Here is a 19,413-nt window from a genome sequence, read left to right on the forward strand (position 1 = left end):
TCTCTCTGGAAGAAGAAGCTACTATGCTTCTGTACAGCCTGCAGTACTTAGAGCCAATTAGACTTCTTTTCTTTATGCATTAACTGGTCTATTACAGCTGTGCAAGAATGGACTAATACAGCAACTAACACCATTCAATGTATGATTTGTGTATGTATGTGTTTGTATATGAATATATGTATGTATGCATGAGATTGGTACAAAAATAATTGTGGTTTTTGCTATTACTTTTGATGGCAAAATATGTATATGAATGTATGTACATATGTACATAACGTATATGAATATATGTATGTATGAGATTGGTGTAGAAGTAATTGAGGTTCTTGCCAGGAAAAGTAATGCCATTAAAAGCCATTCTCCCTTTGGACTTCTCTCAAAAGATGATAGCTTTTTTCTCATATACGGATATATGAGCATTCTCTCATTTACATTGCCTTCTTCCCATTAAAAGTAATGGCAAGAACTTCAATTACTTCTGCACCAGTCTCATATTTACATATGTATGTATGTATGTATGTATGTATGTATTTCTCTGTAAATGTACGCCCCATAGGCAGGAAACTTGTATTTTTCACTATTGCATCTGCAGCACCTGAACAGTGAATATCATGTAAATTGAGCTCAATAATTATTTACTGAATGAATCAGTCAATTAATAAATATTTTAATATACTAAACAGTCTGATTTTAAATTCATTTATAATACATCTCTTGACAGTAAAATAAGGATATTTTCCTTATCTGCCTTATGAACATTCATGAAAATATAAGTAACATATATAATAAATTTAAATTTCTAAAGTAATATACCATTCAAGGTTGGAAAAATTGTATAACTGAGCATATAATGGATACTGACAAAATACTTGACTGAGTGAATCTCTTCTTTCAACTATAACAAAGTCAATAATTCTATTTGTTCCATCTCCTGCTCCTGTGGGATATTTCTCTCTTGGAGTTTCTTTTGTCTGGAACAACCTTTTCGTCTTCCTTTTTCTGCTAAATCTTATTCATTTTTTACTTATTCTCATGAAACAAAAGAATTTCAAAGATTTCTCTAGTTAGGAAATCTCTCCTCAGATATTCTAAAAAGTATCTTGGATTCATCTTTATCATGGCTTCCAATGCAGTCTATTATATTGATCTGTTAATTTGTTGGCTTCCTTCACTAGGCAATTAATAATTGAACTAAATTTTAAATTTTATCTGTTTAGATCTATTGCCTAGGACACGGTAGGTCCCAACTCATAATTGGTGAATAGATGAATGTATGGATACAATGAACAAAAATATTAGTTATATATATCATTCTATCCACCAGATTTACCCCCACATAGCAACTCCTCCCTTACCATTCTCCCTTTGTACTTCTCTCAAAAGATTAATAGCTTTTTTCACATATACGGATATATGAGCATTCTCTCATTTACATTGCCTGCTTCCCAGTTCTAGTACCTTAGAAGTAGTTCAGAAAAGGAATAGATGAGGGCTACAATCTCAAACGCCTTGCTGGACTAAAAAATCTGCCCCCCATACTTGACAATGTCTGGTGATAAACATTCAGTTCCATACAGGTGGTGCCAATCTCACTGCTCAGTTTCATGACATTATACAAGTCAGTGTTTTTGACACACAAGATGGTGAACTGGGGATATTGGACTCTATCCCTTGACCAAATCTATCATACAGTGGTCATCCCAACTGCATGTCCCTTGAAAGCTAGGCTAAGCATGACTACTTCTCTTTGCCTTATTTACTATGCAAAAAGAGTAGATGATGATTCTATTAAATGTATAATTATCTTAGAAATTTGCTGCTTCTTATTACTGCTACCATGCTCATCCATTAAATTTCATATAACTCTAAGTATTTCATAAAATTCTCTTAGAGCTTCTGAAGAAAAAAATCAACTGTGAAAAATGACCAACAGCATTTACTAACTGAATAATAACTGGATGCTTTGTTTTTTAAAAAAGTTTCTATTAAACATTCATAAATTTGGGATTTAAAAATTAGATAGCATAATCTCTAAAGAACATGCATTATGTTAACATATGTTAAACTATTATGAATGTCACTGGCAATAAAAGTAACAGCAAAAGATGTCTAATAATGGAGGGAAATTCAGAATGCATCAGTATTATGTGTTATATATTTTTCATTGTTCTTATTTTCTGTATCTAATTGAAATTTGTGAGTCTATTATTGGCTGTAAAATCAGGGTTTTTTTTTCTATTTTATTTTGTACATTGACTAAGGTAAAAGTATTTATATTAATAGATAATAAGGTATAAAGACACATATACTCATAATATATATATAAACATGAATCTGTGTCTATCCATCTACTTACTCTTCAGACAAACAATTATTTATAATCCTTTTTACTTTTGTTCTGAATCATTCAGTAACTATCTATTGAGCTCTTCTTACATATCAAATTCTATACTAGACATTTGATTTACAATTAGGAGCAAAAAATAAACATCCTCACGCCCTTGTATGTTAGCTAAAAAAAAAAAAATCATAGCAATAATCATGTAAGTGTTACACAAAGATTACACTCGACTTTAATATAACTTTTACTGGGAGATGTGATTTGGTTAGGCTAGTTAGAGGAAGTGACTTCTTATGTAGGCGATTTAAGTCAAGGTTTGAAAAATAAATAGGCTTCAAATAAGGAAGTTTGAGGGAATTTTGTTCAGAAGGAAGGCCACTCATGAAGTCCCTGTGCGTATGAGGGTCCATGTAGCTAGAATGGAGAAAACAGGTAAAATGATTCTATGACACAGAGCTGAAAAAGTTTTCACTTTCACTTGTAAACCTTTTAAGGATGTTGGTCTTTATCTGAAGGACAGAAAGAAGAGAGAAAAGTTCTTTGAGTTGTGGAAGTGCAGGTATGAGGGGAATGTTAGTAGCAACAATTAAATGCATATTTTAAAAAGGTCACTCAGTCAGCCTGCAGTGTGAACAGATTGGCAGGTGCCTGAGGGGTTGAGATGTGCTGGATCTGTAGTTTAAGCATGGACAGTGTTTGTGAATTAGAGGAAAGTAAATTGACTTGAGAGATGTTTGAAAGTAAAATCCGTACGTATTAATTGTATATAGATAAAAATGAGAGAAGATTCAAGGATGACTATTAGATAAATAGTTTTAAGATCTGCATGGATAATTATGTCATTGACTCCTATGATAAAAAATAAATAAGACTGACTAGAAAAGGAATGAGTTCAGTTTAGACCTGGGAAGTATGAAGCTGCTTTTACAGATTTAGGAGGAGATGGCGAGCATAAATTTGGATATTTCAGAGCTCACTGAAGTGTCTGGATAAATGTGAAGGTCTCAAAATATGGGTGGGTGGTCATTAACACCGCAGACAGAATATAAAATAAAAGAGGGCTTTAAAGAACAAAAAGAAAACCAAACCAAACCATACCACACATATTATTTCCCTTTGTAAAAATTCAGTAATGGAGTTAAGAGTAAAATGAATTCGGCTATATTTAAATAAGCTCTTCGTGTTTCCTTCTGAATTGTCTAGGATGAGACCATGTAACGGTGACTAGGTTTTTAGTCCGTCATATTCATCTTGATTCCAGCCTCATTTATGTCACAAACTAGAATTGTGAGCTAGAATACAACTAAGAAGAGAAGTATTTATTTGAATAATCTCCATGATCAATTTATGTAAAGGTCGGGTCAATTTTTCAGACAATTTGAACAATGCTAATGATTTCCAGTTTGGCTAGGTCCTGAGTTTTTCTCCTTCATCTACACAAAAGTGTACTTACACAAAATATTTTACAAAGTGATCCTGGCAGTTATTCTGCAATTTATGTCTCATAAAAAAATGGAAGTAACCTTTTCACAAATGATGCCATATAAAGCCCAAGTGATAAGTGATCCTTTTAATGAAAAAGGATCACTCTGTCAAACCTAGCACAGCCTTAAACTCATACTTTTCACAGAAAGTTATCACATAAGAAATGGGTAAACAGGATGGTCACAATGGCCAAGATGTGACAGACCACCTATACTGTACCTGCTTAGAGAGCCACGTATCTGATGTCATCTCATATTTCTGAAACAAAACAAGTAACTCCATGAAGCATCTAAAGACCAAAATGAGCATATATAAATTCAACTTTTTAAAAACACAGTTATCATCAGGTTTTTTTTTTTTTTTTTTTTTTTTTTTTTTACCTCTCTTCAACTGGTGAAATACCATGAGAGATTTCATTGTCATTGTTGATTTAATCTGAATGAGTATGTAGAGAATAGGGACTAAATGATAATTTAATTATAAAGTCTTTTCTTTGGTGAACTCTTTCAGAATTCCCAGCAGTACCTCACCAGGGATAGAAGATCATTTTCCAGCTCTGTTTGATTACCTCATTCAAACTGTTTTGAACCACCAGACACTGTCTCTTTTCACCTCTAGGCATCATTGGGAGACAAAATTATTAAGTCCTTCAAAGCAACTGGGCAAACAGCCAGGCATAAAATTAAAAAGTAGACATTCTTTCAATATTCAATTCACTCATAATCATGGCCTTCTTTTTTTCTTATCAGTAGTAACTCAGTCTTTGGGAAAAATATGAAACATTTGAAATGACAAAATTATGTGGTCCTTCAAAACAGTCTTGGAATAGATGAGAGCCAAAATCATACTACAAAAAGCAAAATTAGACTAATTTAACCTCAAGTTAAATATGTGTAGCAAAAACAAGCTTTAGAAATACCGTTTACATGTAATGACATGAAATATCTTGTAGTTTCCTGAAAGAAATGATTCTATAATAAAACTATCCGAATTAAGAAAGATAAGTAACAATATATTAGGGATTTTCCTATATGCAGAGGTACCCATCTCAAATTGTTAATAATAAATTATTTATAGGTTTTAAAATATAATTTCTTTTTCTAAATTCATATTATGATTACATTATAATTGATCACTTTCTATTTTCAGGGCATTTTTTTCAATAGATCTTCATTACATGAAGATATCAAAAAAAATCTAACTGAATCATTTCTTTATTTTCCATTTACACCCTAGCAATAACCATTATTGATATCTATAAAGCCCAGAAATAAAATAGACACTAATGCCACTGCTTGTTAGTACCACCAAGTTTTGGTAGAACCTATGAGAGCCCAAAACTTCATGTGTTATTGTTTGTCTCATTATTTCAATTCACAGAATGCAAAGTTTTTTAAACTCCGTACATAGAATAAAATATATTACAATATCAATAAGGCGTCAAATCAATAGTATGATAGGATTACTGTATCTATTTTCTATTGAAGCATTTTAATTTATCTTTGCAGTTATCTGTATGCAATGAAAATATTTACAACATCTTTATCTAGAAGGGCTTTCTCTAATTAACTACAATATATGTAGGCTGATTTTTAAATTTTTACTTTAATTTTTTATGTAAAAATCAAGATGGTGTCTCATTATGTTGCCCAGGTAGGTCTCGAACCCTTAGCCTCAAGCCATTCTCCCCACTTGGCCTCCGAAAGTGTTGGAATAACAGGTGTGAGCTACCCATGCCTGGCCTGTGCCTTTTTTTTTTTTTTTTTTTTTTTTTTTAAAGACAAAGTCTTTCTTTGTTGCCCAGGCTGGAGTGCAGTGGCCCTATCTCGGCTCACTGCAACCTCTACTTCCCAAATTCAAGCAATTCTCCTGCCTCAGTCTCCTGAGTAGCTGGTATTACAGGTGTGCACCACCATGCCCGGCGAATTTTTGCAGTTTTAGTAGAGACAGGGTTTCACCATGTTGGCCAGGCTGGTCTCAAACTCCTGGCCTCAGGTGATCTGCCCACGTTGGCCTCCCAAAGTGTGGGGATTACAGGCATGAGTCACCACAGCTGGCCTGTAGGCCAGTTTTTAAATGACTTACTAATCAGCCAAATAAGAAACCAGCCAGAACACTTTAACAAATACATGGAGAAATCCCAGTCAATCTATAATATATTCAAAAGAAAGAGACGAATTTTCTAATAATACAAGCCTAATGAGAAGAGCATCAAATGGTTGATTTAACTATGTCATTTCCACGACTATGCTGATCATTCTACTCAAAGAGAAGTCGGCCTCTGGAGGTCTCTCCTTCATAGACCATTTAAATAATATGTTTTAAAGTTTTCACCTATAGTGAATTGCACAGATTGGAAGTATATAATGTGATGAGTTTGACAAATTGATCCCATCAAGTTATAGGATCTTTATTTCTCCCCAAAACATTATCTCATGCTCCTCCCTGGAGGTTCTCAAAAGGCAATCACTTCTGATCTTTTTCCCCAGAGACAGCATATGCCTGTGTTAGAAATTCGATAATCGAAATCATGCATCAAATACATATTATGTACTCTGTAGTGTGAGGTTTCTTTCACACCACATGTTTTTGAGATTCACTCATGTTGTTGAGTATATCAGTATTTTGTCTCTACTGCCAAGTAGAATTCCATTGTGTAGCTATGCCTTACGTTAAAGTCTATTCCCTGTTAGTGGACAATTAAATAGTCTCCACTTTTTAGCTATTGTAAATAAAGCTTCTCTACAGACTATTTTTCACAAATCCTTTGGTGGACACATGTTTTCATTTTGTGCGCAAATACTTCATAATGGAATTATAATGTATGGGTTTTGTTTGTTTGTTTGTTTTTTGTATTTTTTTGTGACAGATTCACTGTTGTTGCCCATACTGGAGTGCAATGGCATGATCTCGGCTCACAGCAACCTCCACTTCCCAGGTTCAAGCAATTCTGCTGCCTCAGCCTACCAAGTAGCTGGGATTACAGGCATGCACCAACATGCTGGGTTAATTTTGTATTTTTAGTAGGGCCAGGGTTTCTCTATGTTAGTTAGGCTGGTCTCGAACTCCCGACCTCAGGTGATCTGCATGCCTCCACCTCCCAAAGTGCTGGGATTACAGGCATGAGCCACCATACCCGGCCTATAATGTATGTTTATATATATATGTGTGTGTGTGTGTGTGTGTGTGTGTGTGTGTGTGTTTGTCTCATTCATATATACACAAAAAATTGTATTTACATATATGTTTAACTTCATTGGGAACTAAAATATTATTTTAATGTAATAGTATCATTTTACATCCCCACCTGCAAAGAATGAGAATTGTTGTTCTTCACGTCCTCTTTAACTGTTAATGTGGTCAGTTTTTTTGTGATTTTAGTGTAGTCATTCTAATGATGTGTAGTATTATATTGTTATAATTTTAATCTATATTTTGCTAATGTCTAATGAAGTTGTGTACTTTTATTTCTTATTTTTAAATTTTGTACATAGTAATGGGACCTCGTTTTGTTGTCCAGGCTCGTCTTGAACTCTTGACCTCAAAAGATCCTCTCACGTCAGCTTCCCAAATTACTAAAATTACAAGGATGAGCCACTATACCTCGCCAAATGTTGAGTACTTTTTCATGTGTTCATTCTCTTCTTTATAAGTAATTGTTCACACGTTTTGATGTTTTTATGAGACTGTATTTTTGTTATTGAGTTATAGAATTTCTTTATATGTGTTTTTGTCTGATACACATTTTGCAAAATATTTTCTTCCAGACTGTGGTTTGCAGATCCATTTCCTTAATGGTGTCTTTCATGAGAAGTTTCTAATTTTATTGATGTCCAATTTATTATTTCATAATTAATGATTTTTTGGCTTATTCAGTATAGTAAGGTTTTATTTCATATTTTCCCCTAGAACATTGACAGTATTAGATCTTAAATTTAGGACTATGATTTATCCCAAATTGATTTTAGAATATTATATGAGATGTCAAATATCATTTTTGTTTTAATCCAATAGGGATGCCAATTATTTCAACACGATTTTTCTCCATCGAACTGCTTTAGCACCTGTGTAGAAAATCAATCAATCATACAAATGTGGGTCTGTTCTCTGGAAACCATTCAATTTAGTTGACCTATTTGTGGTCCTTATGCCTCCACTAGCATCTCCAGGTTTTTGCAGCTTTTCATTTATTCTTGAAATCAGGTAGGGCTAACTCCTTCAATTTTATTCTTTTACAGGATTGCTTTGACTTGTTCAGGTACTTTTTGTTTCCATACTAATTTTAAAAACAGCTTGTCTGTTCTGACAAAAAAATGAGAAGGGACTTTAATTGGTTTTATATTAAAATTATGGTTAAATTCGGGTAGAATTAATATCTTAATAATATTAATCTTTTCTATTTAAAAACATGGAATAGCTTCCATTTATTTAGGTCTTTCAAATGCCTTTTAGCAACATTGTAGTATTCAGTATTGGGGTATTTCACAATATTTGTTAAGTTTATAATTGTGTATTTAAAGTTTTAAGGGTTTTAATGGTATTTTAACTGATTTTTTTACTTAATATCACTAACATATAGAAATTATGTTTTGTTGTTTCTTCATTCTTTATTTTGAAACAAGTACAAACTTATAGACAAGTTAGAATACTGGTTTGAGAAATCTGAATACCCTTCGGACTTACCTGCCACTTGTTTATATTTTACCCCATTTGCTTCCTTACACATTGTGATTTTGTATTCTAGGGTTTTTTGTAGGCTTTTCACAATTTTGTTATCTATAAATACAGATTTATTTCTTCCTTTCCTAACACTATCCTGATTGCTTGCTAAGTGGGGCCTCTGGTAAAGTTTGCATCATAGTACTTAGAATGGATACCCTTACTTCACTGCTAATTTTAACATGAATAAGGTTAGTGTTTGCATATTCAGTAAGGGGGTACTTTATGAGTATCTTTTAACAGATTGGGGATGTTTCTTCTTATTCATTTATGTTTAAATTTATCATGAATTGGTTTTGAATATTATCAGTTGCTTTTTCTTCATCTACCAAGATATGTAATTCTTCTTTTTTTCTTAATATAATTATTTTGATTGGTTTTCAATACTAAACCAACCTTAAATTCCTGGATTAACCTCCTTTGATCATAATGCACTATCCTCTATTTATATTGCTGGAGTTGAGTATTGATATGTTTAAGGATTTTCTCATATTTGTGTTGATATGATTTGACCATGTCCCACCCAAATCACATCTTGAATTGTAACTCTCACAATTCCCATGTGTTGTGGGAAAAACCTGGCGGGAGGTGATTGAATTATGGGGGCGAGTCTTTCCTTTGCTGTTCTCGTGATAGCGAATGAGTCTCACGAGATCTGATGATTTTGCAGTGAGAGTTTCCCTGTACAAGCTCCGTCTTTGCCTCCTGCCATCCACGTAAGATGTGGCTTGTTCCTCCTTGCCTTCTGTGCCATGACTGTGAGGCCTCCCCAGACATGCAGAACTGTAAGTCCAATAAACTTTATTATTTATTTATTTTTTTTTGAACTTGCTCAGTCTCGGCTATGTCTTTATTAGCAGCATGAAAACAGACTACTACATGTGTTAATGAGAGAGATCAGTCTAAAATGTCATCTCTTGTATTTTTCTTGTCTAGTTGTGGTATCAGTATTATTCTACTCTTATAATATTAGTTGATATGTTATCTTTCTTCTTCACTTTCTAAGGAGTATAGGGATGCTATCATATACTCCTTAGTAAGAATGTTATAGTGTTTGACTATTTGCTCGCCACTTCCGAATCATGTTAAAATTTAATTGTGAATGTGTGATTGCAACAGTATTAAGAGGTAGAATCTTAAGGGGTATTTAGGCCATGACGGTTCTGCCATCATTAATGGATTAATGCCTTTATTATGGGAGTAGGTTTGTTATCACAGGAGTGGGCTCCTTATAAAAGGACAAGTTCAGCCTCTTTTTGTTTCTCTCTCTCTCACCCTCTCTTTGCCCTTCTGTCATGGGATGATGCAGCAAGAAGTCCCTCACCAGATGCCAACCTCTCGAACTTGAATTTCCCAGCCTCCAAAACTGCAAGTCAATAAATTTCTGTTCATTATAAACTACCCAGCCTGTGGTAGGTTGTGATGGCAGCACAAAACAAACGAAGACAAGGAATTATAGGATTTATTCCTTAATAATTCATAGAATCCATCAGTGAATCCACCCGCTTTTAGAGTTTTCTTTGTGGCAAGGTTTCTAATTATGAATTAAATTTATTTAATTTACTAAATAAATTTATCTTTAATTCATTCTTTATTTTTTATCTTAATTGATGTAAAATTATTCAAATATTCTTCCTTTTCATACATTCACTTTGGTGATGTATTTTCCTTTATTTTTAGTTGACATGTAATTATTGTATATGTTTATAAATACAGAGTGCTATTCTGATATGTGTAAAATATGTGTAATGACAAAGTCAGGATAACTAACATATCCATTACCTCAAACATTTATCATTTTTTATGTGTTCTAAATATTCAACGTTCTCTTTTCTAGCTATTTGAAAATATACACTAAATCATTATTAACCACATTCAACCTTCAGTGCTTCAGAACACTAGAACTTAATCCTCTTATATGACTGTAATGTTGTATCTGTTAACTAACTACTCTCTATCCTTTCTGCCCAAGCTTTTCAGACTCTAATAAACACAATTCTACCCTCTACTTCTATAAGCTCAATTTCTTTTAGCTCCCAGATAGACGTAAGAACATGTAATATTTATGTTTGTGTTGACTCGCTTGTCTCAGTTAACATAATGTCCTCCAGACTTATCCATTGTATATGTACAATGGAATGTTTTATGTATATATACATATATATATACACACACACACTTTTTAAAAAAGCATACGTATATACTTTTTAAAAACTATATTCATTCATTGATGAACATTTAGGTTGATTCTACATCCTATTATGAGCACAGCTGCAGTAAACATCAGATGCAGGTATGTATTTGATATACTAATTTCCTTTGTTTCGGATAAATGCCCAGTAGTAGAATTGCTACTAACGTATGTTAATTATATTTTTAGTTTTTTGAGAAACCTCCATACTGTTTTCCATAAGAGCTGTACCAAAATACATTTCTTTTTGTTATCTGTGCTTTTGAAGTCTTAGCCATAAAATCTTTGCCTAGACCAATGTCCATAAGCATTTTCTCTTTTTCTTCTCGTAGTTTTATAGTTTTGGAAATTATGGTTTAGTTTTTATTTTTAGTTGAATTTTGTATATGGTGAGACATACAAATCTAGTTTCATTTTTCCGCACATTGACATCCAGTTTCCCAGCATTATTTACTAAAGAGGCTGTCCTTTCCCTGATACATGTTCTGATGCATTTGTTGGAAATCAGTTCACTATAAACACATGTATTTATTTCTGAATTGTCTATTCAATGTTTTCATTTCAAATATCGTATTTTTCAGTTCCTGAAATTTTATTTTCATTTTAAAGTTTGTATTTCTCTACTAAAATTTCTCATCTGTTTATTTATTGGAGCTATTCTCTTTTGTAAGTTGTTAGATTTATTTCTAATAACTTTGTTAGTGTATAAGTGAATTTATATGAAATTTAAAAACATGCAAAACCAATTTATAATAGACATAAGAATATTAGTTGCCTCTGGGAACTGATATTAATTGGAAAAGAAGACAAAGAAGCTTTCTGGGATAATAGGGATGTTTTACATCAGGATGAGGTGTGAATTATGGGATATATCCATTTGCCAAAACTCATTTAACTGCACACGTGAGACTTCTTCTCTTCATAGTACTTTACTTATACCTTGATTTTTAATTTTTTATTAATACATAACAATCATACATATTTTGGAGTACATGTGATATTTTGATACGTGTATACAAGGTGCAATAATCAAATCAGTGTATTTAAGATATCCATCACTTCAAACATTTATCATTTCTAATAACTTTTAAAACATTATGTGTCTGCTAATTCCAATATTACTATCCTTTGTAGGTCAGCTTTTACTGGATATTTTTGAGGAAGGGGAGTAGGTTATATTTTTCACTTTTCTACATATATAGTATTGATCATATGATTGACATTATAAATGCTACATTGTTGATAGTCTTTATTAATTGTAATTTTGTCTTTAAAAATGTAAACTTTGTCCTAGTAGACAGTTAATTTACAGACAGATGAACTTGATACCTTACAGTATAATTGAAAGGTGATTAGAAGGTGTCTAGAATAGCCCTACTTCTAATGCTCTTTCTTTCTGGGTTCTCAGTTGAATACCCAGGGTTTTCAGGGAGATCTCTTCACTATTGTTGTTCAGAACTCTAACGTCCCTAAGTACTTTGCAACTTGCAGATTCTTCATTTGCTTCAAAAATTTTTAGTGGTTGCTTTCTTTAAGACAACATGGAAGCATATATGTATGCACAGCTAAGCATTGAGCCTAATACTTAAGGGGTACTCTTCACAGATTGCTGGAGTCCTTTTCTATATAGCTCCAACTTCTCTGGTCCCTGTCCTATAAATGCTAGTCACCAAAAAAGCCTCAAACTCTGATTCTCCCTGTCTACTTAGATCATAAAAATCTTTTTGCTCTGCTTGGGCTCCATCTCCTTGCCATTTGGTCTCAAAAGTGTTGTGAATAGAAAGTCATAGCAAGGTTGATTTTGAGCATTTACTTGATTTCAGCATGTATGGTCATGATCCTCCTAATGTCCCATATCTGAAAACAGCTGTTTTGCATATTTTGTACAATTTTACAGTTGTTTACAACAGAAAAACTAGTCACGTAACATTTACTACATCTTTTGCAGAACAGAAGTTTGAAAATTCAGTTGTTAATCTAAAAATCCTTTACCCAAATACCATACACATAACCATTTAAACTTATTGCAATATTTTCTCTACCAGGAATCTTAAAAATGACACACTGAATTTACCACAGAGTTTATAAAAACTGATATTAGGAATTGAAATGTAACATGATTTCAAAACAGAGTGGTTCGTGAACCGATATCTTTACTTGTTTTACTTAATTTTGGGACAGAAACACTGTTATTTTATCAGATCTATCCGAACTGCAGAAAAAATTAAAAAGAATATGTTTAAAGAAGCTAGGAAAGTAACTTCTTATATTCTCAAAATAATCAAAGACAAAATATGGAGAAAAATTCCATATCTGAGAAAGAAGCTAACGTGGCTTGGATTATACTTCATGCTGTATAAAAATTAATTTGGTTTTTAAAAGCTCAGTTTGTTCTCTTCTGCTTATCATCAATATTGTTCACTTCAAAGTTTGGAAGCTTTATAAATTAAAGTATATATTCTCAATAGAGTAATTCTTTTCCTACTAGTTTTAAAAGTTAAACACTGAATTTTTTGTACAAAGCATTTTCTGATTCCCCTTTGTAAAGCTGCATAAGCTACTTCATTTTAGGCATAAAAGAAAAGTAAATTATACTCACTTTACTACAAGCACCAGTAGTGGTCTCACAGACTGTGAGGATGGAGATATTCTGAGGTCGGTTTAACCATCTTACCACAGTCTTGGTATTGCTTACCCATTTAACCATAGTGATATAGTATTCTCTAGTTTGGAAACAAAATTAAAACATATGTTTAGAGCCGGGGTATTGATATAGTACCAACAATATACATTTGCCATTTTATACATAAGAATAACTGAACTACTCTAAGGATGTTGCTTCATATTAATTTATGTATAGATAGATAAATAGAAATCTACTCTTTTCAAGATTTACATATATACAAATATATGTGTATGTATGTATTCACATGGACGTATACATATGTATACAAATATACAGATAATTTGAGAAAAAATTTGAGAGTGAATTATTTCCCAGAAAAGTATTTCTTGGAAAAATCAAAATAATCACATGCTAGACATTTATGAAAATTTTCTATTGATTAGTACTCCTTTACGTGCAAAATAAGTATACATTTATAAAGTTATGTTATTTTTTTCTTTAAAATCACAATCAGTGAATCATCAAGAATAATCTTTTCCAATTAAAAGGCAAAGATTATTCCTGGCTTAATAATTATCTTTTGCATAACCTCTGTGTTATTTCACTGTATACATGGGGACTTTGGCTACTAAGGTATTAATGGTTTGTTTTGGTCTTTGCCAGTTGTAGACCAAGGACCAGTCCCAATTTTTAATACATAATATTTTTTCCATATTGTTAATTATCTTATTTTTTTGAAACATTTTTAAACAAGGAATGAATCAAATTAAAGAACATGAGAGTCTATTAAATTCTTGGTATAATAAGGATATAATTCATGGGGCCAATTATGTCCTCATGGTAATTGGTAATTGGAAACAGTTTATATTTCCTTTGCAACACATACATTTGGACATGTATATAATATGTCACAAAGCTTCCAACTCACACTCAACAAAATGCAATCATCAATACTCATCCATTTATGAGAAAAATTACAAAAAACCTTTCTAAAAACTTGCCCAGTTTCAGAACAGATCAGTTGCTTTAGAAATAGCCATCCAGTCTACAGCCATACCACCCTGAACATGCCCGATATCATCTGATCTCGGAAGAAATAGTCATCCATGTGTCACGGAAAGTGTCATCAATGCACTGTATTAAAACTAATTAATCTAGTCTTGGCTAGGCACGGTGGCTTATGCCTGTAATCCCAGCACTTTGGGAGGCTGAGGCGGGAGGATCATGAGGTCAGCAGGTCGAGACCATGCTGACTAACATGGTGAAACCCCGTCTCTATTAAAAATACAAAAAATTAGCCAGGTGTTGTGGCACACCCCTGTAATCCCAGCTACTCGGGAGGCTGAAGCAGGAGAATCACTTGAACCCGGGAGGCGGAGGTTGCAGTGAGCCGAGATCGTGCCACTGCCCTACAGCCTGAGCAACAGAACAAGACTCTGTCTCAAAAACAAACAAACAAACAAACAAAAGAAAAAACCGCCCACAGTTAATTAGCCTAGTTTTATATGACTTAAAAAAATATCAACTACAGAAAAATAACCTCTTGATACAAATCGCCTGTCTTTAGAGGTATCTGAGACAGACATCCAACTACATGAATGCTACATATCTAACATTACTGAGTAGCTACTGCTTCCTCTAGAAAACCTGTTAGCCTATCAAAGTGAAGATGTCAGTAGAAGGGCAAGCATAACTTGACATACAGGGAAGGCTGCCGTATTTTTTTCAACAATCTCTTCAAGACATCTGGCAGCTTTCACAACTCGCTGAGCTCTGCTTGAAAACTGCCTTTAAACTCAGTACAATCAAAACATGAAGTGCCCTAAGTAGAGTTAATAAGGCAACATTGAATCAAATATGCAGCTGGCTTAGGTATAATCTTTGTCCATATCAATAGGCCTTGTGATCCTGCAAAGAACAGTGTCCTGTTCACTTTCACTGTGTTTCCTTTAAGCCGATTATTTTGCATACACCATTATATTTAGCAATGTGAATATTAAAAAGTAGAAAATGAAGTATTAACCTTTAATAGATTTTTCTAGAGAATTTAGCTTATAGAAAAATGATAGTAAGTACTATAAATAATCAGAAAATAAGTGCTGAAATGCTCAATAATTGATATACATGTTGTAGAAATTTGAAGTAAAAAATTAATTTGAATATTGTAAATAACTAACCAAAGACTGCAAAATCAAGAAGGTCATATTTTCTGGTAAAAATTTAGATTGAACTGATATACAGTTGATTTTCTAATCTAATCAGAAATTTGTCTCAATTACCTGCCATAATATTATATTTTGTGCAACGTGAGGTAACAAACAGGAATAATTTTAAAAATAAATACCAACAACAACAAAACAATTTATTCATCTTGAGAGCTTTCCTTTTCAAAGTTGGCCTCAAATGAAATGTTACAAGAACATCTTTGCAACACCTCACAGGCATGACAGAATATATTGATTAACTAAGATGCCAAATTTTGACTTAAAAAAACAAAACTTAATCTTTGGAAAAGAATGAAAAAGTCAACCAGTACAAATGTGGAGAATAACTGATTTTTAAGGGAACACTAACTTAGTTGTAAATTGTTAATTTGAAAATCATTAATTTACAGCAATACACTTATATTTCTTTTTGATTAAATATTGTGATTATTGTGTTTGTTTTTACATAATGTGCCTTATGGTCATAAGCAAAGCATAATCTGATGTGAGATACCTCATTATAAACCTTGCTTATACCCAAGAATGACCTTGCACATGGTAAACACAATCTGAAGAATGAAGGCTTTCCACAAATTTTAATTTGTAAAGTCAAACAAACGGCCATTTCAAACCACTGATATTTCTATGTTAAGGTGTTGGAGATAGCCAAAATGGAAGCTCAAGTAGAGCTTGACACATAGGCAGGGAGGAAAGATGTATCTATTCACTAAATCACTTCCTAAATCCTTTCTTTCCTTGCCCCAGGAGCCTAGGTGTACATCACCCTGTGATTCATATTGACTGATCATGCTTACTCATAAGTATTCAGGCTGTGTCTGAATGAGGGAGTAGGGAAGCACCCTTACCTGGAAATGCCACACTCCTTGGCCTGCCTGCTGCAGATGTAGCTGTCCTCCTGGAACTCCATCTCATGAACACATTAGATCTGGTGTTCCACGACCAGTGGCCAGCAGAAGTGTCCCTTTCTTATAACTGGGTTTCCTGCTTGTTCCTAGTCTCCATGGCTCTGGATTACCCAGGAAGTCCTCGAGGATCTGGTCCTCTTGAGCCACAGAGACAGAGACAAGCTAGTTAGAGGGATTGCACTCAAGTCAACGGAGACTTTCTATCAGCTGGGTGGTCTGGCACAGAAGATCTAATTGTCCACAAGGTTATGTGGAATGGAGGCCCCAGCATCACCTGCAGACAGGTATGTTAGCAGTTACTCCGTGTTTTCACGGCCTTCCTGTCCAATCATTGCTCTGTGTTTACACCAAAATATTAGTGCAATGTAGTTACTTTGAGCTCATTCTCTTCTCGATAATCAGTGATGTCTTCCCATAAGTATATTGTGATGGTATTTGTGACCAAATTATAGCTAGTGTTCTCCAAAGACCTCTGTTAATAACTATGCATTACTTGTAAGAAGGGTTATTCAGGACACTTCCATGAACATGGGTTAATTTATTAATTAGATTTTCTTGGAAGGCACAGATATTCCTTGGAAGACTGAGAGATGTAGGCTAGATATACTTAAAGAAATAGGGAGAGAAAGCATGACAGTGTCAAGCCCAGAGTGACAGGGGCAGAATGACCATATTAAATCAGTGATGCAGGTTGAGAACAATGGGTCACAAAAGATAGGTGACTACAGAAAGGTTTCTAAGAAGTAAAATAACGCTAAAGACATAGAGTAAGAAGAAACCAAAGACGAATCATTACTTTTACTTTTCAGACTAGAGAGGTCTACACAAATGACCATGTATCACTTCTCCAAATTAATGTGACTTATCCAATCTGTGGAAAATTTTCATGATTCATTATCATAAGATAAAATTTCCCTGGAAAGTAAATATATATTTTAAAATTCACACTTAAATTTTCTAATAAAGGTACTGAGTGATTGCAATACCTAAGTGAACAGTACAACAATTTGGCAAAATGTTTCTTCCTTCCAAGATCAGATAACCCATCTAACTCCCACTGGTTCTGGGGATATTCAAGAAGGGGCATTATCTTAGTTTCTACCATGTTACATTCTTTTCAGAATCAATACAGACTGTGATTCAGATAAAGATAAACTGAATGGTGATGAGATGAGTCTGAACTGAATTACTATTGAAGAAAAATTGCACTCATTGTCTACACTGGTGAAATGACTTCAGCTGAATCAGATATAAATAAACAAATAAATAAAACAATTGAAGAGAATATGAGGAAAATAATTAGGGGAAGAAATTATGCATTACTATAGATTACCTTACCCTTTTAATTTCTTTTTAAATCATATAAATTAATTAAAATGTATTTTACAGTCTTTGATGAGTATAAGTATTGGGTTGAAGGGACAATGATAATGATACTAGCTTGGGGAACTTTTTCTATTATAGGGATAAACACTAGTTATTATAAATAAGTAAACCAATCATCCAAATAAACAATCAAACAGACCAAAAAAAGAACCTAAGATCTTCAATTCAAACAACAAAAAATGTTGTTCTCCAGTGTGGCGGTCAGAGAATCCAGTTTACAAGGTAGTGCAAATCATGAAAAAAACTTTCTGTATTGATCTTACTATTATTCCTCCTTATATTATTATTGTAGTCATTGTGGTGATTTTATTAAGAGATGAAAGCTAAGAGATGATTGTATTTGCGGTTTAGGTGGTGGGAAAAAAAGTACCGAAAAGGAAACTGAAAAGGAAAAAATGATAGTTTGTAACTGTACTGAGAAACGGAATATGATTCACTTATTGACTGCCAACTAACTTATGGATAACCTAAAGATTATAAAAATATACCAGATGCTTAAGTAACATACAAAAAACCCATAAACATGCAAATTATTATAAAAATAATTAATTATTTAAATATTCTGCTATTGAGAGTTTAGGCAATATTTCAAATTATACAGGTAGCTATGCTATGAACACAACACAAACATCAAAAAGAAGAGAGGACATTTGATGAACTTAATAGGATATAAAGAAAGTATGTTATTAATAATTTAATTTATATATATTTATATTTATACAAATAGGTTAAAAAAAAAAAAGGTCAGGAATCAAGAGCTCCTTTCAAGAAACATGGATATTGTAAAATGGATTCCCATTGCAAAAATTTTTTTGAAAAGAAAAAAATTAGAAATTATTATTTCAAGACAAGTGGGGCCAGTCACGGTGGCTCACGCCTGTAATCCCAGCATTTTGGGAGGCCGAGGCGGGCGCATCACGAGTTCAAGAGATCGAGACCATCCTGGCTAACACGTAGAAACCCGATCTCTACTAAAAATTCAAAACATTAGCCAGGAGTGTTGGCACACACCTGTAGTCTCAGCTACTTGGGAAGCTGAGGCAGTAAAATAGCTTGAACCTGGGAGGCAGAGATTGCAGTGCGCTGAATTGTGCCACTGCACTTCAGCCTGGGTGACAGAGCGAGACTCCATCTCCCAAAAAAAAAAAAAAGACAAGAGGATTCAGCCCTGAGAGAAGTATAGTGATTTATCCAATGAGATAAATGAAATGGTGACTCAAACACTCCTAGTCTATTTCCCTTTCTTGTTATTCCGTAGCATTAAACAAACCAGAGAAAAAGATAAGAGTTAAGGACCAGATAAAATGTCAATAGTATCCATCATTGCTTCATTTGTAAGGTAACCATTCAAGGCTACTAGATCAAGCTCAGAAATAAATGTTACTATTTGATTTGGTCAGGTTTATTACATTATATGTCAATTCAGGCCTATCTTTAAGGTCTTCCATCCAATGTGGATGAAATGCTCTGCAACTTGATGAAAGAGGCCTTACTTCATTTTCTACTTTTCTTATCAATCGGCCCTGAGCCTCTAT

At 33.4% G+C, this 19,413-nt stretch overlaps 1 protein-coding gene across 2 annotated transcripts in view; it reads right to left on the minus strand.

The window, feature by feature from the left end:
- DPP10 (dipeptidyl peptidase like 10) overlaps positions 1-19,413 on the minus strand; it is a 687,795-nt gene that overhangs the window by 72,641 nt on the left and 595,741 nt on the right. For both annotated transcript variants that reach the window (XM_007964753.3, XM_007964755.3), the window contains exons 11-12: positions 13,336-13,459; positions 4,046-4,084 (exon numbers count right to left, since the gene is read on the minus strand). In XM_007964753.3, the coding sequence (XP_007962944.3) occupies positions 4,046-4,084; positions 13,336-13,459 (163 nt within the window). The remainder of the gene's footprint in view (positions 1-4,045; positions 4,085-13,335; positions 13,460-19,413) is intronic.

Source organism: Chlorocebus sabaeus, chromosome 10, assembly GCF_047675955.1.
Source record: "Chlorocebus sabaeus isolate Y175 chromosome 10, mChlSab1.0.hap1, whole genome shotgun sequence".
NCBI lineage: Eukaryota > Metazoa > Chordata > Mammalia > Primates > Cercopithecidae > Chlorocebus > Chlorocebus sabaeus.